The sequence below is a fragment of the Balaenoptera physalus genome (genome assembly GCF_965194825.1).
Source record: "Balaenoptera physalus genome assembly, chromosome: 7".
NCBI lineage: Eukaryota > Metazoa > Chordata > Mammalia > Artiodactyla > Balaenopteridae > Balaenoptera > Balaenoptera physalus.
In genome coordinates this window covers 11874200-11898285 of record NC_138886.1, presented here as the reverse complement: position 1 = coordinate 11898285, position 24086 = coordinate 11874200, and the positions used below count along the sequence as shown (strand labels likewise).

General features: G+C 60.7%; 1 protein-coding gene across 2 annotated transcripts; it reads left to right on the top strand.

The window, feature by feature from the left end:
• Positions 1-1223: 1223 nt before the first annotated feature.
• CRB2 (crumbs cell polarity complex component 2) lies at positions 1224-23290 on the top strand. 2 transcript variants are annotated; one of them, XM_082467733.1, is made up of 14 exons: positions 1224-1241; positions 1398-1520; positions 7914-8237; positions 10609-10804; positions 10935-11074; positions 11552-11737; positions 11912-12025; positions 14861-15733; positions 15823-16331; positions 16906-17071; positions 17885-18668; positions 19507-19623; positions 20264-20381; positions 22285-23290. In XM_082467733.1, the coding sequence occupies exons 2-14, from the start codon at positions 1418-1420 to the stop codon at positions 22507-22509; spliced, it is 3855 nt and encodes a 1284-aa protein (XP_082323859.1). In that variant the 5' UTR covers positions 1224-1241; positions 1398-1417; the 3' UTR covers positions 22510-23290. The 2 variants fall into 2 exon arrangements, with proteins under 2 accessions (XP_082323859.1, XP_082323860.1); XM_082467734.1 differs by lacking the exons at positions 1224-1241; positions 1398-1520 and having other exon boundaries at positions 7917-8237; positions 10530-10804.
• Positions 23291-24086: the final 796 nt, after the last annotated feature.

Genomic DNA, 24086 nt, shown 5'->3' with positions numbered 1-24086 from the left:
CACTCTTCCCTTCCTGGAACTTCCACGGGCCATTGCCCATCCCTCGAGCTCAGCCTGGAGCTCCATCAATTTACTCAGTTCTGTCTCTCCAGACTGTGCCCTCGAGGTGTCAGGGACACATCCAGAGCCCAGCATACGGCCTGGGTGGCCTGAGTCCATGGTCACTGAATTGGGCCAAACAGGAATGAGTTGGCAGGGGCTAGTTGCTCATTTCAGGAAGTCCTTTCAGCAAGGGGATTCTCCTTTCCCTGGAGCTGAGGGCAGTGGAAGAATGGGCTGTTTTTTGATGTTGTAGTGCCTTGAGATGACCTAGATTCCTGGGTCCAGGTCCCCGCAAGAACTCCTCCTCTCCACCCAAACAACATTCCCCTCTCCAGCCTGGAGCAAGCAAACATCAAGTGCAGCAGGAGACTGTAAGGTTAGACAACAAGAAGGACTTCCCAGCCAGTGGAGAGGGAAAGCTTGCTGCTTAGTTAGAGCTGCCAGTTCCGTAGAATGGGCTGCCTTGGATCGTTATGAGGTTTTTGGAGTTGTAAACAGCAAAGGCGGAAGATCTAGGCCAAAGGGGAGAAATAGAAAAGACTCAGTTTGGCGGTTGAAGGGATGGTGGGGGTCGGGGGAGCCGGGGGCCTCATCCTGAGGGCGGAGGTGAGAGGGGCTGTGTGTGGCACTGTGGGGCCCATGGGAGTGAAGAGGTGGGGTGGGACCGAGGGACATGGAGGAGAAGGAGCGGCCAGGAGCTGTGGTGGATTGAACGTGGGGAGTGGAGAGGGGGGCGTCAGCTGCAGGGGGTGCTGGAGGGGTGCGGGGGAGGCGGGATGCCTCTCAGGTGGGCAGCCCTGGGAGGGAGCAGGCTGGGAGGAACAAGCTGAGTGGGAGGGGCTGGGGCTTCCAGCAGAGAGGAGGTCGGGAGGGGAGCTCGGGCTGGGCTGGGGAGGGAGGCCCGGGCTAAGAGAAGATGGGGGTGGGCAGGGTGGGCAGGGTGGGATCACTGAGGACTTGGGAGTAGCTCGTATCATCTGGTGAGAAGAACAGCCCCCAGAACAGAAATGTCTCTGAGGAGGCTGAGGCAGCAGGACCTGAGAGGTGGGAGGAGAAGGGGGGGGAGGTCGAGAGGGAGAGAAGGGTGGGCCCTTGGACAAGGTCAGACCCATGGGGGCCCCCGAGGCCTCCTCTGGAGTCTGGAGCCCTGGGCTTGGGGAGCGGGGTGGGTCAGACCCCTCCTCTAGACCCTACTCAAGGTGGAGCCGCCAGGGAGGGCAGGGGAGGGGGAGGAGGGGGAGGAGGGGGAGGAGGGGGGAGGGGCAGGCGGGAGGGGCCGGGCCTCTGTCCACGGCATTAGTGCTGGTTGGAGGGAGACGGGGGTGTGGAGCCAGCCAGGCCGCCCGTTCCCACAGCCGCCGAGCAAAGCGCTGCCATGGCGCTGGCCCGGCCTGGGACCCGGGACCCCAGGCCCCCAGCCCCTCTCCTGCTGCTGCTGCTGCTGCTGCTTGGGGGGTCTGCCCTCGCCCTCCCGGCCGGTGAGTTGGGGGTCGAGCCTTGGGGGACCCAGGGCTGGGTCTGTCCACAAAGCAGCACCCCAGGCCGTGGGGTGTCCGTGTGGGTGCCGGGCCCGACTGCAGGGTGCAGGGGGGTGCGCAGGTGGGGGCCACTGGAGCTCGCGTGGTCACGGGGGACTTCGTGGGGGGATCGCCACCGGCCGGGGTCCGGGTAACGGGTGGGCCGTGTGTCTTGGAGGGGTGCTGTACCCTGTAAGGGAGGGGTGTTGGGCTGGGGCGTTCTGGCCTGTGAGGCCCGAGTCTGGGGGCTCTCATGTGAGTTGTGCGCAGGTTATGGGCTGGGGGCTGTGGGTGCGTCTAAGCTGTGAGGCGGGGCAGCTGTCCCGCGCGAGCCAGGAGTTGTGTCTGAGGCTCTGTGCGTGTGGTGGGCTATATCCCAGCGCGAGTTGCAGGGTGCAAGTTACTGAGTGGGTTGAACTGTGTCCTTGCTCTCGACACGGGGACATGGGGTGGGGGCAGCAGACCCCAGCCCAGTGGATTGGGGTGGAGAAGAGGGAAGGAGACCCAGGGCTTCTGCCTGCATCCCCTCCATTTGGTGATCGCCCTGCCTGCACTGCGGGGCTGGGGGTGCTCTGGCGTCCCTGGGGAGTGGCTGGGCATCTGGGAACACATGTGTCCACTGCTGCCCCCTCCCCGCCCCCCAGCGTTCCCAGATCAAGCTGAAAGGGCATCGTGAAGCCAGACACCGTTCACCAAGAGGTTTTTGCTTTTGTCCAAGTGGATTCACGTGTGCGCCGGCCTGGAATTCTTCCTGGGGGGTCTGGGGATGCTTTGTCTTGGTCACTATAGCTACGGGGCCAGGCCTGGGAAGTCCTGTGCAGGAGGGTGGCCTGGGCTCCGCTGCAGCGGGGGAGCTCCCACCTCCTCAGAGTCCCAGGATGTGGGTCCAACCCCCCCCCCAGGCCCCTCCCTGGGGCCTTCCTCAGCCTCTCACAGGGCCCGGCTCACAAAACCTTCGTCTCCTCTCCACTCCGCAGGGCCCTTGCGGAGGACAAGGCCCCTGTTTTGCAAGGGAGGAAACTGAGGCTCAGGGAAGGATGGGGGCTTACAAGCTGGGCCCCTGAGGCAAACTGAAGAGGAGCTGGGGGCCTGCTCTCTGCACAAGGGGCATGAAATCCTGGTCTGTCCCCTACCGTACAGCGCACACACACACAGGCACGTGCATGCACAGATCGCACAAATGCACCTGCACACACACGTGCACTGCCCCCACACCAGCACAGTGGTGTGGCATGTACAAGGGCACACAGAGGCACGTGTAGATCCACCACACATGCACTCGAGCACACACACCTACCTGTACGTGACACATGCCTGCACACAGGTGTGCACTCACACTCAGATGTACCTTCACATGAACCTTGTGGCAGAGTGAACACTAAGTAGATGGATGCTACAGAAGGGAGCGGACGCTGATATACACACTCACCTGCACGCAGCCCTGCTGGGATCCCAGGACCAGCCTTTCCCCCTGCAATTTCGGCACAGGGAGCCCCTCCCTGGGGATCCCCGAAAGCTGGGGTGCAGTGCTATGGGCATGAACATTTCTGGATGCCAGGACCCAAGGCCTGACTGCCAGGAGGAGAGGGGCCAGGGATGATGTCACTTGAAAAGTAATTTCCATTCCAGAGGGGATGGGGGTTCTGGATGCCCTGGGCCCCTGGCTCTGCTGCCCACCCCTGCCAGGCCCTGAGCGGGGCCCCTCCCTCCTGGGCCTACTCTGCCACAAAGGCCCGGCTGGTTGCTAGGAGAGCGCCAAGCATCTTGGAGCACAATGGGGCACATCAGGCTCTCACATCCTTCCCGGCTGCCTGCACACCAGGGAGCCCAGCTGACAAAGGGGCAGCAAGTCCAGCCCCCAAGTCTGGCCCCTCCTCCAGCCAGAGCTGGGTGGGGGCTTGCAGGACAGAGGCAGGGAGCAGGGAGCCACACACAAATGCTCTAACGTCAGGATTTGTTGGATAGTCAGTGTTTGCCCCAAGTAAAGATCTGTTGGCAAGTGAATAAATAATACCATCAGCCTGTACGTGCTGCTCCTGGACTAACATGATCGAATTTAATTCTCACAACAGCCCTATGAAGTCGACTCTGATACCCCCAGCTTACAGAGGAGGAAAGCGAGGCCCAGAGAGGGTCAGTAACTTGCCCAGAGTCACAGCTTGTGTGTGGCAGGGCCAGGATTTCACAGGCGCCTATGGGACTAGTCTATGTAAAGTCACATCTCTCTGTGCTTCTGTCTAAAGGGGGCAAACCAGCTCACTCTGAGGGCTGCTACAAGAATCTGATAAGAAAATGCAGCCGTTCTCCAACTTAGGTTTGGCATGGAATCCCGTTTCAAAGGAAATTTTAGAAAGGAGCCGGAAGCCACTAATAGTTAAAAGTGGCCTGCTGGGGTGGCAGGCCTGGGAACCCATCTGCCCAGTCTCATGGAGACCGTTCCAGGAAGTGCCTCCATGGCCCCAGCCCTCTGAGACCATGGTCTGGAAACACTGGAATTTGCCAACGCCAGGCAAAGGGTAGGCAGTGGATCCGTGACAGCTGTTGTGGGGATTATCAAAATTATGTCTTTTAACCTCAGGTGATAAACATTTTTGTAAAAGACTATTCCAAACTCTTCTGCCCTGTTAGAGGCATTTAGCTCTTTCCCGATGGCTCTGCCTCAGCTGCGCTGCACTGTTATTCAGTCCTACCCTTGGGGCCTCGTGCTATTAGATGGGCAGTTTTTTCCCGATGTCAGAAGCTCATCTTATGGGATCTTGGGTGGCTTCTCAGATATATTCTCTTTTTTGCCTTGTCAAGATGAGAAGCTGTACAAAACCCACCCTCAGCAAACACTTCTCATTAGTCGTTGGCAGTTCTCATTAGGCCTGTTACAAGTGCAAATAAAGTAGGAGTAACTAGGCACTGAGTGAAGCCTGAAGCACCGTGCAATTGCTAGCAGCTGGGTTCTGGATAGACAGGGAAGACTGCCCGCTCTGCCCAGGCTGATATTGGAACCTTCACTCTCAGGCAAGCCTTCCGAGACTCCTTCAGTGCCTGGGGGAGGCTGGGCTAGAATGCTCTAAAATGACAAAACATGGGTGGCAATTTAGAGTTTGCAAAGTGGGAATTTCACATGCATTGGGAGATGTGGACTTCACGTAAGTCTGGAAATGATCTGCTTCTTAGTTTTTTGAGGAATGATCCTGGGCAAGTTTATCAACCTCTCTGAGTTAGAGAAACAGTTTTCTTACTTTCTTTCTTTCCACCTTTTCCAGTTTGAATCAAACACAATAATGTAATAATAGATGCAAGATGTGTAGCACAGCTACACGTGCACTCACGAAATGGTTCCTGTTATTATAATCTTGTCCTTTCCATGAAGAAAATTCTCTTCCCGGAGGTGGGTTCTGGGCCTTCCCAGGGCAGGGCAGCAGGTCCAAGGGGAGGGGCGGGTGTCCGTTAATCCTTCCCCCGCCAGGTCGTCCCAGGCAGCCTGAGAGGTCAGGAGGGATTTGTAAAGATAAGCACAGGCCCCTCGTCACCCTGGCAACAGGCCACGCCCCTCCAGCCAGGCTGGGAAGGCCCCTTCTCCGTCCCGCCATCCTCACCTCTCCTCCCCTCAGCCCTGGGCTAGCCAAGCCTCCTGGGCTCACTCCCTGGAGGCAGAGAGCCCAACGTCAGTGCTCGTTCCCAGGCCTCAATGTGCAAAGGAGTCCCCAGGGAGCATGTTGCAATGCAGATTCTTGGGCCCCAGGCCCAAGAGTTCTGCATCTCTGGGTCTGGAGTGGGGCCCAGGAATCCGTATTCTTTATATAGGCCCTGGGGTGACTCTGGAACCCCCAGAGTGGAGGCTCTGAAGCAGTGAGACCTGGGTTTGGATGCCAGCCCCCTCCTAGGGAACTGTGAAGTCGCTTATCTCTGAGCCTCACTTTCCTCAACTGTAAAAAATGAATGATAGCACTATCCACCCCCTAAGGTAACTGTGAAGACAGAGATTACACAAGAGAGATGGCTGTGCCTCACATGCAACCTTCTGGCACCACCGCAGGCCTCCTAGCACAGACAGCTCCCTCCTTCTCTGCCTGCAGGAACTCCTTCCTCCAGTGGGGCTGGGCTCTGTCTCCTGGGGCTCCCTCATATAGGGTCATGGCTCACCTGTTCCCACAGTGATGAAGCACCTTCCCCTGTCCCCCCAGGTGCTGCCTCCTCAGCCTGCTCTGAATCAGGGGCAAAGCTCCAGATTGGGGTGGAGTCCCTTGGGTCACACAGATGAGGGGTGGCGCTTGCCGAGATTAAACGAAGGGCCTGTTGGCATAGGCCCCAACAGCCAGGGCCCTTCAAGTGGGAGCTGTGACCACTCTACTGCTCCTCCTGAGTGTGCTGGGTCCAGGGACCCTGACTGCAATGGCCAGAGCCCTCACTGAAGGCTCGCTGGTGCCAGGGCTTCACTCACGTTCCCTCAGTGGCTCTTCACAACACTCACAAGGTGGGCACTGTTCACACCCCAGGTACAAGCCGGGTCTGATGCCCAAACCTGTGTCCTTTCCCAAGGAACCCTGATCCACTCATCCCCATCAGAGCCTCTCCCCATCCCAATCAGACCATCTTCCCACCCCCATCAGACTATTTAGCCCTGGAGGGCCAGGCTCTATACTGATCTGCCACCATGGCTCAGGGTGGGAAGAAGAAAGACAAGCTGCCCATAAGCCCCTCAGAGAGGCCCAGATGGCCCCTGCCCTCACTGATGAGACCAGGCTTGGGGGAGGGGAGCTGTGGGCAGAGAGGGTCTGTGGAACCCCGAGCCCTAGAAGGTCATCTTGGCCTGACAGTGTTTCAGACCCTCTGTCCCCCTTGCCACACACCTGGCCCTGGGTGGGTGCTTGCCCCTAACCCCTCTTGGTGAGAATCTTGGAGAGCGAGCCCATGTTGAGCTGTACCAGGTGCTTTGGGAGCTGGGCGGTGGGGCTGACAGCTGGGCTCTCTCCCTGGGTCCATCAGCTGGCCGGTACCTCTGTCTCCCTGTCCCCCATCCTGCTTGGCCCTGGCTGGCAAGGGTGGGGGCTGGCTGGTGGACAGCCCTGCCTGGTGGAATGTGGATGACGCCTGAGAGGCTGTCGAGCCTTATCTGGGGGTCTTCGCTGGGTGGGGGAGGGGAGGCACAGGGCCCGAAGCTGTTCCGGGGCCTGGTTAGTGTCTGGATGACAACGTGGGTGGGGGAGGGGCGCCTCTCGGAGCCCCAGGTCCGTCTGAGGTGCCTCCTTCTTGCGGGCGGCTCCCATTCCTCCATCACTTACTGAGTTCCTACCCCAAGTGGGCACTTGACTGCCGTCCCTGAGGCTTTCAATCCTTCCATATCCTACGAGGCACGTACTATTATCAACCCTCTTCAGATTGGGGAATGAAGGCTCAGCAGGAGAAATGACTTGCCCAAGGTCTCATAGCTTGTTGGCCGAGTGGAGAGTTGAACCCAGGGCTGTTTGACTTCAAAGCTTCAAAAGTTCTTACACCGGCATGACACTGACAGGCTCTTAGGAAGGGAGGGTGGGAGGGAGGCGGGCTCCAGATCAGGAGGTGACCCTCTAACTGAGGGAGCTCTGCCTTGTGGAGATGTCGCAGTGGCTGGAGCTGGGAGTTCAGTCAGCTCGTCTCAATACCTGCCCTGAACCCTGTGACCTCGGCCAGTCTGGCCGCTCACACTTGCTGATGGCGGTAGATACAGTGAGGGCCAGGGATCCTCTGAGAAGTTCCCAGGCCGGCAGGGCCAGGAGGGGAGGAGGGGTGGAGGGGGGAGAGGGGCCTTTGAAGTCCTCCATCTCCAGTTTCACGCAGGGATGGAGTTCCCAGACCCCCAGCAGGAGCAGTGGAGTGGGCAGCGGGAGGAGACGCCCTCCTGGGAGGGAGCAGGCCAGGGATGCCCTCCCCAGGTGGGGCTGGAGCACAGGGACAGACCCTGAGGGCTAAGCCAGCACTAACTTGCTCTGTGACCTCAGGAAAGAGTCCTCACTTTCACTCCGGAGCCTGGATCCGCTCTCTTGTAAAATGGGCCTGACAGCGCCTGCTTCCAAGGGGCGCTGCGGGGATGCACTGACACAGTGGAGCGCAAAGCTCACAGGGTTAGTGGGCGTCTGCTCACTAATCCTGCCCGGGGAGCCAGGCATCCTATTTCCCTGCTATGGAGGCACCCCTGAAACCATTCCCAGTTCTGGGTGCAGATGCGTGCAGCCTGCTGGGACCTGGTGTGTAGACCCCCTGGCACTCCCTCCATCCTCCTGCTTTACTGACTCTGGGATCAGGGGATGGGCCTGGGTGTGGGGAGGGGAGTGTCCTGGTAGCCCCTGTCCACCCTGCCCAGCCAGTTTCCTTTCTCTACAGGAAAGGCGCCTTCGGACCCCCTGGGTGCCTGTGCCTCAGACCCATGTGCTCCAGGGACCGAGTGCCAGGCTACAGAGAATGGTGGCTATACCTGTGGGCCCCTGGAGCCCCGGGGCTGTGCCAGTCAGCCATGCCACCACGGCGCTCTGTGTGTACCCCAGGGTCCAGACCCCAGTGGCTTCCGCTGCTACTGTGTGCCTGGATTCCAGGGCCCACGCTGTGAGCTGGACATCGATGAGTGTGCGTCCCGGCCCTGCCACCACGGGGCCACCTGCCACAACCTGGCCGATCGCTACGAGTGCCACTGCCCCCTCGGCTATGCAGGTAATGGCCCCAGCTGTTCCCGGAGGTGTGTGTAATGTCGACCCCATCAGCGACTCAGAGTTGTCAAATCACGAATTCAGCTTTGACCTTAGTGGAGAGACACCCCCAGGCATCCTGGCAGCTCTAGGGTGTACCCACTCTTGGTCACGCTGCGGAATTAATGCTTCTCGGACTAACCTGGCAGCTCTGGATGAGAGTGTGATGAGTGAGCGCTGGCATGGTGCCTGGCACACTACAGACACTGGACAAATGTTATTTCAGTCCCTTGTAGGGTTCAGGTGGTGCTGGTAGTGGAGACACCCCTCAGGCATCTCTGGGACTAGAGTGCAGATATGCCTGGCTTGGCTTTAATGAGGAAACATCTAGACAGTGCTTCTAGCATCGACTCACTCCAGACCCGTCAGGCTGTAGCACAGACATCCTCTGGTGGCTCGTCTGATGGTTCTGGAGCACGACACCCTGCTATGGTTCAGGTTGTCATGTGGACCCTCTCCCCTGGGGGCGGGAGCCCCCAGAATTCCTGTATAGAGACACTGGTGGTCTTGCTCAAACTGTAACGTAGATCCCCAGGGATCTCTGCTGTCTTGAGGGGGACAGTTCCCTCCTCCAGAGTATGGCCCCGTCCCAGCCCCATCCACCCTCCACGGCGAGAGCATCCTGGAGCAACTGCCTGGAAGTCGGGAAGGAGGGCGCAGCTAGGGACAGGTCTGGGAGCGAGGCTAGGTCTAGGGCAGCTGGGAGCCTGCAGTGTGGACACTCCGGGTTCTATTCAACCCTGAATGCAGATGACTCTCTCTGAGGGCAGAGGGCAGTCTGAGGTCACCTCAGAGTAAGGGGTACAGACTTGGGGGCTGGGCTCCAGGAGACAGGGCATACAGTGGAGAGATGGATCTCAGCACACAGATGAAAATGAACTTTGGAAATGGGTTCCATGTACCTTTCTCATCATTTGAGAGTTCAGGTGTCTGGATAGATTAGTTGTGGATGTGTGAGTAGGTCATGTAAAGGCCTCTGTGTCTGCCAGTATCTACGGGTGTCTGGGATCCCTGAATGCATTTGTGGGAAAGTCTGTGTGTGGGTGCCAGCAGGTGTGTGTGCGCCCAGATGTGTGGTGCTCAGACACTTTGGGTAATGCTTTCTGGGTGAGTTGTGGATGTGAGTGGGGGCAGCGTCCGCTGTGATTCATTTCCTCCTCCTTCCCTTCCCAGCCAGGCGGAGGAGGTTGGGATTCCAGGCGGCCTGGGCCTGGCTCCCCCTGGCACAGAGGGTGGGAGTGGGGCTGGGTCACAGGAAGGAGGGGCCCTGTTTTGTGCTCACTGAGCCAGGAAGGGGGGAAGGTTCCAGCTGGAGCCAGCTGGGTCCCCAGCCCCCCACGACCAATCCCACTTGGAGGGGCAGAGGCAGGGCCACTGGAGCGTACAATGACAAGCGGGCTCCACGATGAGCTCGGGCAGTACATTTCCAAACCCTGAGATCCTCCATCTCCCTTCATCTCCACAGCCCCTCCCCTGAGAGCCTCCCAACCGTCTTGGTTTTATCCAGGACTGAGAGGGTTCCCAAGACACAGGACTTGCAGTTTTAAAAGCAAGACAGTGCAGGGAAAGCCTGAAGGAGTTGGCTACCTTGGTCCAGCATCTCCCACCGGGTATGCCCCTCCTTGCTGGGGTCCCTCCTTACACCCTCCACAAAAAGCCAGCAGAGCGAAGTGTAGAGAGGACTATATATCAGCTGCTTAAAACTTTTAGGATAAGCTCGGATTGTGTTACTTGGCCCCCAAGGCCTGACACTCCCCACTCCTGCCCCACCTTCTTTACTCTCCCCTTTGCTCCCGACCCTCCATGCGCCCCTGCCCTAGGGCATCAGGCCCCTGCCCCAAGCAGGTCTTCACCAATAGTCTCTCTGGAGAGACCTACAGTCTCTCTGGAATCCAACTGCTCACACAGCCCCCTATCCTAGTCTAGCGAATGCCCCCTCATCCTTCAAGTCTCTTCTTCCAAGAAGCCTTCCCTGACTCTCAATTCCCAGGCTAAGACCCTGCCTCTTGCTGTCACAGGATCTAGCACGTACCCACTGTTGAGCTTATCAAAAGTAAAAATCAGTCCTCATTTATGTAATATTGACCTAATCCCCATCTCCTGGGCTAGACTGGTATGAGCTCAAGGGGGCAGGGATGTTGTGTTGTTTCAACCCCATTGTTATTGCTGGCGCAAGAAACACCTGCTCTGGATGACTGGAACAACGGATTCTCTCTTTGGATCTTGACGTTCCGCTTCTGGTCACTGTCTGGAGCAGGTTTCGGGTCAGCCTGGCTCGGCCTCATTCGCTCTCCCTCCGGGCGGCCATCTCTCTGTCTGTCTCGGGCCCTGTCCAGGCGTGACCTGCGAGGCGGAGGTGGACGAGTGTGCCTCGGCGCCCTGCCTGCACGGGGGCTCGTGCCTGGATGGCTTGGGCTCCTACCGCTGCGTGTGCGCGCCGGGCTTCGGGGGCGCCAGCTGCCAGCTGGACCTGGACGAGTGCCAGAGCCAGCCGTGCGTGCACGGGGGCGTATGCCACGACCTGGTCAACGGGTGAGCGGGCGGCCGGGTGCCCTCAAACGGGGAGGCTGCGCGGTGGGCGGCGGGGTGGGGGGCGCGATGGCGACAGGGGGAGCTGGAGGTTCGGGCGCGTGCTCAGCTCCGGTCGCGCGCCCCCCTGCAGGTTCCGGTGCGACTGCGCGGACACGGGCTACGAGGGCGCGCGCTGCGAGCAGGAGGTGCTGGAGTGCGCGTCGGCGCCCTGCGCGCACAACGCGTCCTGCCTCGAGGGCCTCGGGAGCTTCCGCTGCCTCTGCTGGCCAGGTGTGTGTGCGCGTGCGCGAGAGCGTGTGCGCGTGCGCGCTCGCACGCCCAGCGGGGCCGGGGCGCAGGCCGAGGAGGACTGCCCTGGGACAACCTGGCGGTGCGCACACACCCTGAGTGTGCCTGTGACTGCAACATCTCTGAGCCTCAGTTTCCTGATCTGCTAAACAGGGCTAATCACAGCACCTGCTCCTGGGCTGTTCTGAGGAGAGTAAAGGTGTAGCGCCCATCAAGCCTCGGTACAGGGCCCCGCACGTGCAGAGTGCTCAGTAATACTAGTAATAATAGCAACATGATGCTGATGCTGGTGAAGGCTGCACTGGTCATTCCTACCCCCTCCGCGTGTCCCTCCCTTGGAATATCCGTGACCATATTCTGAGCTGTTGTCCCCGCCTGGCCCTGGGCTGGCCTGGCAGCAGTGGAGGGGTGCTGCTTGGTGACCCCTGTGACCTGACGCCCACCTGTGTGTGTCCCCAGGCTACAGCGGCGAGCGGTGCGAGGTGGATGAGGATGAATGTGCAGTGGGCCCCTGTCAGCACGGGGGCCAGTGCCTGCAGCGCTCCGACCCAACCCTCTATGGGGGCATCCAGGCCGCCTTCCCAGGTGCCTTCAGCTTCCGCCATGCCGCTGGCTTCCTGTGCCGCTGCCCTCCGGGCTTTGAGGGTGAGCCCCCTTCCAGGGAAGCAGGTCTGTAGTGTCCAGATGCACGGGAGGGATGCCGAAGCTGGGTTCAAGCACCTCTCTCTGGCCTCAGTCTCCCTAGCTATAAAATGGGCCCTTTCCAGTTCCAGTCTGGCTCTGAGGGAGCTGTGGGAACCACAGCTGGGCTTCTTGCAGGGGACGACTGCGGTGTGGACGTGGACGAGTGTGCCTCACGGCCATGCCTCAGTGGAGGCCTCTGCCAGGACCTGCCCAATGGCTTCCAGTGCCACTGTTCAGATGGCTACACAGGTGCCTGGGGTGCGGTGGGCACTGGGGCAGGGCAAGGTCAGAGTTGGTGGACCTGGGGCGAGAAGGTTCCTTCTGGCTGATGTGTGGAGGCTGGATTGATGGGGTCAAGGACATTAGGGAGGAGGTGGGTGTGGTGGCCCAGGCGACAGGTAAGAGGGCTGAGCTGGGCCCTGGGCTTTGGAGGTGGGAGTGGAGGGAAAACATTCTGGAGTGGAGGTTGAGAAATATTTATGAGGGGCACGCTACAGGCCCTGAGGGTTTTTCCAGGTGTGAGTGGGAGGTGGCAGGGATGCCAGCCGAGTTTCTGCCCTGGGTGACACTGGGTAGAGGATGGTGAGTTCAGCCTTGTCCATACTGAGTCTGAGTGTCTGTGGAGCACCTACAGGGAGGAGCCTGGGTGGGGGCTGGTGATCTGGGGTGTGTGGCCCAGGAGAGGTGCCTGAGACTGGGGGTCCTGGCAGCTGGAGTCTCAGGCAGCCAAGGTTATCCAGGAGAAAGTGTGGAGTGTTGGGCAGAGAGAGCCCTAGACACCTGACATCAAAGGGCTGGGCAGAGGCCGAGGGGCCTGCAGGGAGGACAGGGCAGTTCGGCCAGGACAGAGGAGGTAAAAACGGTAGGGGTGTGTGTGGTGGAGGTGGGGGGAGTGTGGTGGGGGTGTGTGTGGTGGAGGTGCGGGGAGTGTGGTGGACGGGGGGGGCTGTTACGGAAAGCTGTGGGCAGTGTCTGGAGAAGGATGAGCTTGACCTTTGGAGAGCTGTGGCATGTTGGGCAGGAGCTGGGCCTGCAGAAAGCCTCTCCCTGCCTTGGGTACAGAGGATGCGGAGACACACAGACACCCTTCCCTGCGGATACTGATGAACCTGAGGAACTCCTCACACAGCAGGGAGTGTCCCTGCCCCCTCTGGAATGCCTGTGACGCTTCCCCCACACCCGCCCGCATTCCTGCTCTGACAAGCTGCCTCCTCTCCCTGGCACGGCTCCTGGGCACAGGCTCCCCTGCCTGGGGGAAGGAGGTGGTGATCACCACCGTCCCTTTCACTCTCACCCCCCAAATGTGCTGGGGGTTCAGCATCCCACTTCTGGGTGGCCAAAACCTCTGGGCACCCTGAAAACCCATCTCCTGCCCCCACGGGCTGAGGTTCCTTGAGTCCTGCCCCAGAAACAGTGGCCTCGTGGGTGCCTGGCACACAGTGGGCCCACTGCAGCATGGCCTGCATCTGAAGAGTGTTCTCTGCATTGTTTTCCTCCTCACCAAAGCCCCACGAGGTAGGGTTCTAAATCCCCATCTTACAGATGAAGCCATAGCGGCTTTAGAGAGAGCATGTCATCCCCCCAGGTTCGACAGTGTTAGCGGGAGCCCAGCTCCTCCCCAAGCTGAGCTCAGCTGATGGGTGATGGGGAGGTCAGACCTCTGAGGTCAAGGACCGGGAGGGGGAACCCCGGCTGTGGGGCTGGTCCGCCCCCATCCTCCCTTGGGGTTGTGCTGGGCGTGGGGGAGGCCAGTGCCTGGCATTCCTGAGCCAGCTCTGAAGGAGGCAGCTGGCCAGGCGGGGAGCTCTGCTCCCCAGCCTTGGTGCCTGCCCACCACTCTCAGCCTGTCTGTGGGGAAATGCAATGGGGCTGCGGGCTCTGCGGACCTTCCTGGGGGTGTTGTGGCTCCTGGCAGGTATGCAGGGCTGGGGCCTTGGGCAGGGGGAGGTGGGACCGGCCGTCCCCAGAAGGAGGAGGTGGTGTTTGTGGGCTGACTGGGGCCAGGATTCAAATCCTGGCGGCTTCTCTGGGCTTGGGTTCCGCGGGCAGGGCTGGCCTCAGTGGTTTTGTGGAGGCTCTGGCTGAGCAGGGGTTGGGCTGTGGCCTCTTGACCCACGCTGGGGCCAGAGCACCTGGCATGGGAGCCCCTGGAGGGGAGGGTGACCTCACAGCCAGTGCCAGGGCCCTAGGGCAGAGGGACGGGGGTTGGGGGTTAGAACCAGGGGCTACTCGAGTGCCACAGATGCATACATCCATCCCCACTCCCTCCTCCATTTCATCTCTCTGCCACAAAGGCCATGCCAAGTCCTTTGCTGGGCACCAGTGACATATCCAGGCCCCTGGAGGAGATCTCAGCTGAGTAAACAGATATTTTCAATACTGGGTTCTGGGGAGCTGTGCCTGGGAGTGGGCAAGGAGTTGGGAGTGACACAGCAGCTTGGAGTTGGGAGTCAGAGAAAGCCTCCTAGGGTACTGGCCATTTGAATTTGGGCTTTGCTGGATGAGTCGGAGTTTGAAAGGCAGGGTTAGGGAGAACGAGGCATTCCAGAGAGAGCAACATGGGCAAAGCCCCAGAGGCAGGACTTCCCAGGAAATGTTTGGAGGAACAGGCAGCTCAAAGTTTGCAGGGAGCAGGGTTGAGATATGAACTCCTGGTAGGACCCAGGCCACGAGGAATCTCGAATGCCAGGGTGAGTGATCGGACCTTAAGTAGCAGAGGAACCTGGCCAGGTGATGCTTTAGAAAGAGATCTCTGGCTACTTGTAGAGATGGATGATGGAGGCTGGTGAACTAGAGGACACTAGACTATGGCCTGGAGAGCTGGTGAGGCAGGGGAGGTGAGGTGGGAGGAAAGGGGGCATTGAAGAGTAGAGGATTGAATCGACTCACAAGATATGGTAAAGGAAGGAGTACCTTGGATTCCAGCCTCTGGGGACTTCAGGGGACCTTGAGAAATCCTTTGGAAACTGGGAATGGGTTTGGTTGACAGATACTGAGGTCCCCGTCCCAAGAGGCAGCTAAGCTCTGGGTCAAGACTGTGGTTCTGGCCTTGGGTGCTGAGCCTTGGCCTGGTCTCTCCTGAAGGCCTGACATGTCAGGAAGATGTGGACGAATGCCTGTCGGAGCCCTGCCTCCATGGCGGGACCTGCGAAGACACCGTGGCGGGCTACATCTGTTGGTGCCCAGAGGCCTGGGGTGGAAGTGACTGTTCCGTGCAGCTCACTGGCTGCCAGGGCCACACTTGTCCGCTGGCTGCCACCTGCATCCCCACCTTCCAGTCAGGGGTCCACAGTTATGCTTGCCGCTGCCCACCTGGTACCCATGGACCTTTTTGTGGCCAGAATACCACCTTCTCCGTTGTGGCTGGGAACCCTGTGCAGGCTTCGGTGCCAGCTGGTGGCTCCCTGAGTCTGGCACTGAGGTTTCGTACTACGATACCTGCTGGTGCCTTGGCCACTCGCTCTGATACTCAGGGCAGCTTGGAGCTGGCACTGGTGGAGGCCACGCTTCAGGCCACACTCTGGAGCCACGGCAACAATGTGTGCATCCTGAGGCTGCTGGATCTGCCCCTAAATGACGGCCACTGGCACCGAGTGGAGGTGATGCTCCGCCTTGGGGTCCTGGAGATGCGGCTCTGGCACGAGGGCTGCCCTGCCCACCTCTGTGTGGCCTCCAGTTCTGTGGCCCCGCCTCCTACAGCTTCCCCGGCCCCGAAGCCTGCTGGGTTCTGCTCCACGCAGCTGGGTGGCGTGGCCTTTACAGGCTGCCTCCAGGACGTGCACGTGGACGGGCACCTCCTGCTGCCCGAGGATCTCGGCGAGAATGTCCTCCTGGGCTGCGGGCGCCAGGAGCAGTGTCAGCCTCCGCCTTGTGCCCACGCAGGGGTCTGCGTGGACCTGTGGACTCACTTCCGTTGTGACTGCCCCCGGCCCTATAGCGGTCCCACATGTGCTGATGGTGAGGAACGAGCCAGGTGGGCCCCAGGGCAGGGGCTGTGCCTGCCCCCAGACCACAGGCCTCATGCCCGGCACCTTCTCTCCCTGCAGAGGCTCCTGCTGCCACCTTTGGCTTGGGGGGCACCCTGAGCTCTGCCTCCTTCCTGCTCGACCAGCTGCCAGGCCCCAACCTCACCATGTCCTTCCTCCTCCGCACCCGGGAACGTGCTGGCCTTCTGCTCCAACTTGCCAACGATTCAGTAGCTGGCCTGACAGTGTTCCTGCGCGAGGGCCAGATCCGGGCTGAGGTGCTGGGCAGTCCTGCCCTGGTGCTTCCTGGGCGCTGGGATGATGGGCTCCGCCACCTGGTGATGCTCAGCTTTGGGCCTGATCAGCTGCAGGGCTTGGGGCAGCAGGTGCACGTGGGCGGGAGGCTCCTCCCTGCTGACGCCCAGCCCTGGGGTGGGCCCTTCCGAGGCTGCATTCAGGACCTGCGACTCAACAGCCTCCACCTCCCCTTCTTTCCACCGCTGCTGGAGAACTCCAGCCTGCCCAGTATGCCGGGCAGCAGGCAGTCCTGGAACCTCACCATGGGCTGTGTCTCCGAGGACACGTGCAGTGTGAGTGCCAGGGGGAAAGGGTGGGTCCTTTTTCTGGGATCCACCCTGCTTCGCTGGGGGTTAGCATGTCCTTCTACTGGTCAGGTCAGCACCAGGAGGTGGAGCGCCCGCCCAAGGTCCCAGTGCTGGAGAGAGACAGAGCAGGGTTCACTTTCATCTCCTCTCTGGCCAGCTGCTCTTGCCCTATGGTAGTCCCCATACCTCCCCTCTCAGTCCTAATCTGAGACAGACACCCTGACCCAGGCAGAGGGCTGCCCAAGCCTTTCTGCGGGAGTTGCTTGGGGCACAGGGACACCCAAGTTCATGAACAAAGCACCAGCTCTAGGATTGGAATAGCCTGGGTGTGAACTCTGGCTCCTCTATTTACTGGCTAGGTGATTCAGCAAGTGGTTTCTCCTTTCTGAGCCTCAGTTTCCTCATCTGTAAAATGGGAACGCTAGTTACTTTTCTATTTGTTTGTGAGGAGGTAATGTATCTGTACTAGGTGCTCAATGAAGAACCACTGCAAGGATGGTTATGGTAGGGCGATGCTAGCCCCAGGCCTGAGCCAGTCCCTGCCCTGATTCTCCTGCAGCCTCAGCCCTGTCTCAATGGTGGGACTTGCCTTGTCTCCTGGAATGACTTCCATTGCGCCTGCCCTGCTAACTTCACTGGGCCCACGTGTGCCCAGCAGCTGTGGTGTCCTGGCCAGCCCTGTCTCCCGCCTGCCACCTGTGAGGAGGTCCCTGATGGCTTTGTCTGTGAGTGCCTGTCCTGGACAGCCCACATGCTGGGTGCTGGACACCCAAGCTGGGTTAGGTCCCACCCCTGCCTTCAGGATTCGGAGACAGTAGACCAGGATGCCAACAGCCCCAGCCCAGTGTGGTTGGGCCACTGCATCCAGAAGGACAGGCTTTTTGGAGGAAGAGAGCACTTGCTAGGTTTTCAAGGGCAAATAAGACTCTGACCGGGCACAGGGAAGGACATTTCAGGAAGGGGGCAAAGCATGTGCAAAGGCATGAGGTTTGTAAGAACTGAAACACAGGTAGAGGTATCAGCGTTGCTAGGGTCCTTGAATGCTAGGCCAGGCAGCTTGGGACTTTTTGCCAAGGGCAATGGGGAGCCATGGGAGGACCAGCAGGAGAAGGCCATGGTCAGCAGTTTTAAAAGATGACTGTGTTATAATATTAAAATGATTGCAGTGAAGAGTGAGCCACAGTGATGACACAGGGCCACTTCACTAAGGAGAGAAGGAGGCAGATTTTCCAAGGTGTTATTATTGCCTGGTCTGTGACCTGGAGGGCAGGGTGGGCACAGTAGGGTAGGTCTCCCCAGCCCAGAGCTGGTTCTTCGGAGGTAGAGAGTTATGAGGTGGGGGGAACAGTTCCTGGGATTAGACGATGGGTGGGTGTGTGTACACACCCATTAGAGGATGGGTGGGTGTGTGTACCCCCGCCCCCAGACCGCGGGGGTGCGGGGAGCGGGGGCGGCGGGCTGGTACCTGCATCACCCAGGTGTGCTTGGGCTGGGCTGGGTGCCGATAGGCCGTCCTCCGACGCTCTCTCTCCCTGCAGGTGTGGCTGAGGCCACGTTCCGCGAGGGACCCCCGGCGGAATTCAGCGGGCACAACGCGTCATCCGAGCGCGCGCTCAGCGGCCTCTCTCTGGCCTTCCGCACGCGCGACCCCGAGGCCGGGCTGCTGCGCGCCGCGGACACCCCCGACACCGTCTGGCTGGCTGTGCGCAACGGCTCGCTGGCGGCCGGCGTGCGCAGTGGCCCCGGCCTGCCCGGCGCGGTGCTGCCGGCGCCCGGGCCGCGCGTGGCCGACGGCGCCTGGCACCGCGTGCGCCTGACCATGGAGCGCCCCGCGGCCTCCGCGTCGCGCTGGCTGCTGTGGCTGGACGGCGCGGCGACGCCCGTGGCGCTGCGGGGCCTGGCCGGCGACCTGGACTTCCTGCGCGGCCCGGGCGGCGCGCGCGTCCTGCTGGCCGAGAACTTCACGGGCTGCCTGGGCCGCGTGGCGCTCGGCGGCCTCCCGCTGCCCCTGGCAGGCCCGCGGCCCGACGCGGCCCCCGGCTCCCGGGAGCCCTTCTCGGCCTGGCCCGGCGCGCCAGTTCCGCGACTCGGCTGCCGCGGTGCGCCCGTGTGTGTCCCTTCGCCCTGCCTGCACGGCGGCGTCTGCCGCGACCTCTTCGACGCCTTCGCCTGCGCCTGCGGCCTGGGCTGGGAGGGTCCGCGCTGCGAGGCCCGCGCCGACCCGTGTCGCTCAGCGCCCTGTGCCCGCGGCCGCTGCCACGCGCGCCCAGACGGCCGCTTCGAGTGCCGCTGCCCGCCTGGCTTCGCGGGCCCGCGCTGCCGGTGCGCACGGCCAGCCGGGGGCGGCCTGGGTCCGAGGGGTCCGGCGGTTACGGGGCAGGGGTGGGGACCCCGGGGGCGGGGGGTGGGGCAGACTAGTCCGGAAGCCCGGGTGCGGATTCGCGGGTTCCGTGGGCCAGCCACGTACGTTCGCTGAGCCACCGCGCTGTTATCTGTAACTTGGGAACAACAGCCCCCTAGAGTTGCCAGAAAAAATACAGCACACCCGGGTAAATTTGAATTTGAGATAAACAACGCTGTCGTCTGGGAGTCGGGGTGGGGGGACCCCGAGCTAGTGTCGGAAGAAAACCTAGAGGCTCTCCTGCCGAGCTGCCCACCACGGATGCCCTCCTTTGTCAGTCCCGTGGGACAGGGGCAGGCAGAGATGGTCCGAGTCTTGGCCGCTCCCCTTACTCAGTCTGGCTATGACTCCCCACTCCTTTTGGAGCCAAGCTTACGGAGTGGTATCTGGCAGAGGCCTGAATCCCCCTCTCTACGCAAAGAATGTCAGGCCCAAGCTCTATGTCTAGGAGCCTGCTCTTGCCGCGGGAGACTACTTACATTTCATCACCTCCGCGGAGGACTCAGCCTCGAAGGGTTCAGCCCGATGTTGTACACCTTGTTGGGGGTGGGGCTGGAGTCGCAGAGTGGCAGCCCTATGTCCCACCCCTTCCACCCTACAAACAGCTTCCATGACTGACGGCAGGGTCTCCGGGAGGTGGCTCTGAATTCCTTGGATGACAATGCAGAGGCTCAGGTCACCTGAGTGACCCACGGGCGTGGGGGTGGGCCAGGTCCTAGGTGTCCTGTCCCCAGGCCAGCCTCTGTGCTTTCTCCTCAGGTTGCCTGTCCTGCCAGAGGAGTGCAGCCTGAATGTCACCTGCCTCAGTGGTGGCCCGTGTGAGGGTGGGCCCCAGGGTGCCAACTGCAGCTGCCAGGAGAGCTTTGCTGGCCAGAGGTGGGTCTGGGGTCCAGGGGCCTGGGAGGTGGGCTGCTGAGTGTGGCGAGCCGGGCAGGGCGGGCCTCTGGATCCCCTCCAGCCGGGGCAGGTGAAGTGGGGTGTGGATCCTTGCTCGCCTTCTCAGCCCTCACTGTGGTCCCAGTGCCAGACAGTGTACCTCTCTTGCTTGAATTCTTTCCCTCTGGGGCTTCCAAGACCATCCTCTGTTATGCAGACACCTGCTGGGAAGTAGTTGCCTGGTGGTGTTTCTTAGAGCTCCGTGCTCAGCCCACCTCCCACTCCTCCACCTGGGGAGACTGTGAAAATGCAGGTTCTGGGCCCACTCCAGACAGAGTCAGCATCCCTGGGCAGGTGCCTTTACACAGGCTCCCCCTGTGCTCCTGATGGAGTGACAGTCATTCTGTCATGAATGCTGGGGTGAAGGGGCATGGTAGGTGATGGAGATCACATTCAGCTTCAGTCACCTGGCAGGGCCCAGCCAGGTAGGGACAGTGCTGGGGACAGTGGATGAATGAGCTTTGATGCCTGTGTGTGTAGGGGGTGGGGGAGGGTTTGAGGAAGTAAAGGAGCTGGGGGATCAAGAGGCAGCCTGGGAGGGAGCAGCTTTCTCAGCCCCACCCTTGTCCCTGCCTCCCAGGTGTCAGATCCCCTGTGAAGCCAACCCTTGCTTGAATGGTGGAACCTGCCGGACAGCTGGTGGGGTATATGAATGTATCTGCAGTGCAAGCTTCTCAGGCCAGTTCTGCGAAGTGGTGGTGAGTGATGCCCGAGGGGGTGGGTGCCCTGTTTTGGACTTTAGTGAGATGATGTTACAGGGGAGCGTATACAGCACCTGTGGAGCTGTTCCTGGGCCAACCCTGTCATGGGGTGGGGAGGAGCAGGGAAAGGAGACTCAGGCCGCTTCCACACGCTCACACAGGAGGGGCCCCCAACATCCCTCTGGGGGCTGCAGTGAAACAGCTGGGCTTTGCCAAGTCTGATCTGGGCCAGGATTCAGGGCCCACAGGATCTTGGAATTCTGGGATTTACGTTGGTGAATACGAGAGCCTGTAAGCTCTGGTGGTTTCTGAGCCAGGATTCTAGAGTAGGAAGATGTGGGGAGCCCGGGATTCTGAGCCAGAGAAGGCTTGGGAAGGCTTGGCTGCCGTGAAGGCAGCCCCTGACCCCAGGGAGGCTCAGCTGAGGAGGGGTCCGAATAGATGGGGGCCAGCAGGAAGCTTGAGCTTGAACCTCCCTCTGGCCCCCTCCCCACTAAGGGGCAGACCAGACTCTGCAGGCCCAGTGGGAAGTGAGCCCAGAGTGGGCACAGCAGCGAGGGATGAAGCCTGGGGAGGAGCCTTGATCTCCACAGGCTTCTGGCGGCCTGGGTCATAAACCCCAAATCTCTCTGCTTCTGGGGAATGTTTCCTTTCAAGTTGAACTTTACAGCCTCTGGCTCCCCCCGCCCCGCCACCCTCCTCCTAGGGAGGAAATGGCTTTACAGCTCCTCCTGAAGTGCCCAGGGCCGGAGCCTGGGGAGGGCCCATTCAGGGCTGGGATGAATTTTTCTCTACAGTCTTGGGCACCTTCTTCAGGGCTGGGGGCTGAGACTTGGGACCCAGGTCACAGTGGGCTGAGAAGTCTCATGGGACAGAGGGAGGGCCGGTGAATCTGAGGCCCTGGGCCTCTGCCCCCTGGAAATCTGTGATTCTGGAGCTTCAGAACTCCAGGTCTGTAGAATCTTTGATGGGGGCATCCCAGTGTCTGTGACAAGACAGAGATGTGGTTTCCTGGGCCCCCAGAGCCTGGTCTGAGTCTCCTGGGGGTGGGGGCCCGCCCTGGTGGATTCTGAGCTTGCCAGCAGCCAGGTCAGCCTGCTGCAGCTCATGCCCTGCACGGGCCCGCTGGCTGGGGAGCCTCTCCTGCTACTGCCTGAGATGCCTCCCACTTGGGGGTTGAGCATGGTCTCCACAGACACTTAAAAACCCAGACTGCCCTTTGGGTTTGGGAGGGATCAAGTCCCATCACTTCAGATTGGGTGTTTATTGAGAGAGGCAGGGTGGCAGGGCTGGGCACTGAGGCCCACCTTGGCCAGTTGAAGGAAGGACCTTCGGCTGGAATTCGAGACTGAAGAATGGTGGTGTGAGCTGGGCATGGGCATGGGCATGGCGTTGGGGGTGGATGGAGGGCAGTGCCAGTCCTGGCTTGACACCCACTAGTCATGTGTCTGGGGGGATCTGGGCAAAGCCCCTGTTTTCTCCTCTAATATTTATCGAGTGCCGACTGAGCAGGCTCTGCTGTGCATTGTGGGATACGTGGGTAAACAAAATAAACCAAAGATTCCTGTCCTCACGGAAGAAAGGGGGTGTCCTCGCTCCCGCTTCATCAGATCATTGTTAAGGTTTACATGAAATCCCACACACGGTGCTGAGCTCCTAGTAGGCTTTCAATAAATGTGTTTTCTGTCCTCCTAGCCAGAACCCTTTTGTTGTACAGGAATCCCCTAGCGGTGCCTCCAATAGGTGGCTCCCAGGCACTTGCTTGCATACCTCTGGGGCCAGGTCTCTCACTACCTCCCAGGGAAGCCTCCGCCCAGCGATGCTTTTTTCCTGTCCTCTGAAGGAACTGGGGGGTCTCCCCGCCTCCACGGTCTTAGGCGTGTTATTGCATCTCTTCCAGAAGGGCCTATCGCTGCCGCTGCCGTTCCCGCTGCTGGAGGTGGCAGTGCCTGCGGCCTGCGCCTGCCTCCTTCTCCTCCTCTTGGGCCTCCTCTCAGGGATCCTGGCGGCCAGAAAGCGCCGCCAGTCAGAGGGCACCTACAGCCCGAGCCAGCAGGAGGTGGCCGGAGCCCGGCTGGAGATGGACAGTGTCCTCAAGGTGCCACCTGAGGAGAGACTCATCTAGGCCCACCTGGCTGTGGCTCCAGCACCTATGAGGTCCTCAACTTCTACCTGGAGACCCAAGGAGGCCACTTCCGGGAGCCCTCCGGGCCTTGCGGAGCTGCTGCAGGGCCCAGGATACCTGCTGGGGAAGTGTCCCCTTTGCTGGGAGCCCCTGCCCCGTCCTGGACCGAGGGGAAGGGGCACGCTCAGGGAAGCAGAGAGGCCTGGCGAGGTTGTGGACATTCTCCATCCAGCCGCCCGGTCTTGCCTTGGCAGGCACACGGCTGTGCCAGGAGGAGCACCTGTGGGTGCACACAATGTGTTCAGGAGTGTGTGTGAGTGTGCGCGTGCGCATGTGTGTTTGTACCTGGGACTGTTGGTCTGCAGATACCAGTGTGAGTGTTACGGATGGGGCTCATGGGCATGTCCACGTCTTTGCTGTTTGTGCACGTGACTGTGTAGTGGGTGCAGGTGACCCCACGGAGGGGCAGCTGGGCAGTGGAGACCACCTTCTCAGCCCCGGGGCAGGGGCAGCCCAGGGCCATGAGTTCTCCTGGAGGCCAGGCCAGGGCTTGCCCAAGGACCAAAGCCCCAGCTCTGGCAACTTCTCCCACCTCCAGAGGCTGCCCCGGCCCTGGAGGCAGCTGGAAATCAGTGGGGTGGGGGGCATGAGCCAGAGGGTAATGTGTGAGCTCCTGGCTCCCCAAACAAATGCTCCCTGAGGCAGGTCTGTCTCTGCCCTCTGGCAGCCAGGCACCCGCTGGGATGCAGACTGAGGGGCAGACCTGCAGGAGCCGAGGGTGGGGTGGCGGGGGGGGAGGGAGGGTCTGGGCCACTGCAGCCTTCCTCCTGCAGGCCTGTCACTTATAGAATGGGGAAAGCAGCTCTTGCCTACCTCACGGGGCTGCTGTGAGGATGGGCAGGGCAACAGTGGGGAAGGCGCTCTGGAATTTGTTAAAGTCCAGTCCGCTGTGAGGGCTGCCCAGGTCATCCCAAGGTGTCAGGAAGGGAGAGGGAGAGCGGGGAAGGAGTCTCCCTGAGGGGGTAGCAAGGAGGCCAGAGGGCGATGAGGACAGAGGAGCAACCCTCCCTGCCCACCTTGTGGTTCTCCAGCCCCTCCGGCGTCAGCGCTCTCCTCTCCAGGCTGCCTGGCGAGTCCGCTCTTTCACCTGCAGACCAGTCACCTCGCTAATGGCCGCTGGGAGGATTCGAGCAGGGACTCGCAGGAAGCCCTCAGGGTTGTTTGCTGAGGCAGGTGCTCGGCAAATGTTGGCACTGTCTCTGTGTCGGGGCTGGTCCTGCGGACAGACACAGATGAAGGGAAGAACTGGCCGCTTTGCCTCCAGTCCCTTCCCTGGTGATGCCATCACACTGGGATCTCTGATCTCTGAGGGGCACTTGCCTGAGGGCCTGGCCTCTGAGCTTCAGTCCCTTGGTCCCTGACCTGGAGATGTGCCCTTTGGTCTTTCCCATTTCCCAGGCCAGCGCCCCCTGTGCCAAGGCCAGGAGACCCCTTTCCACTTCTCGACTGGAGATGGACTTTACCCATCTCCCCTAGGGGGTCTCAGCCAGCTTCCAGAGGCACAGGAGTCAAATGTG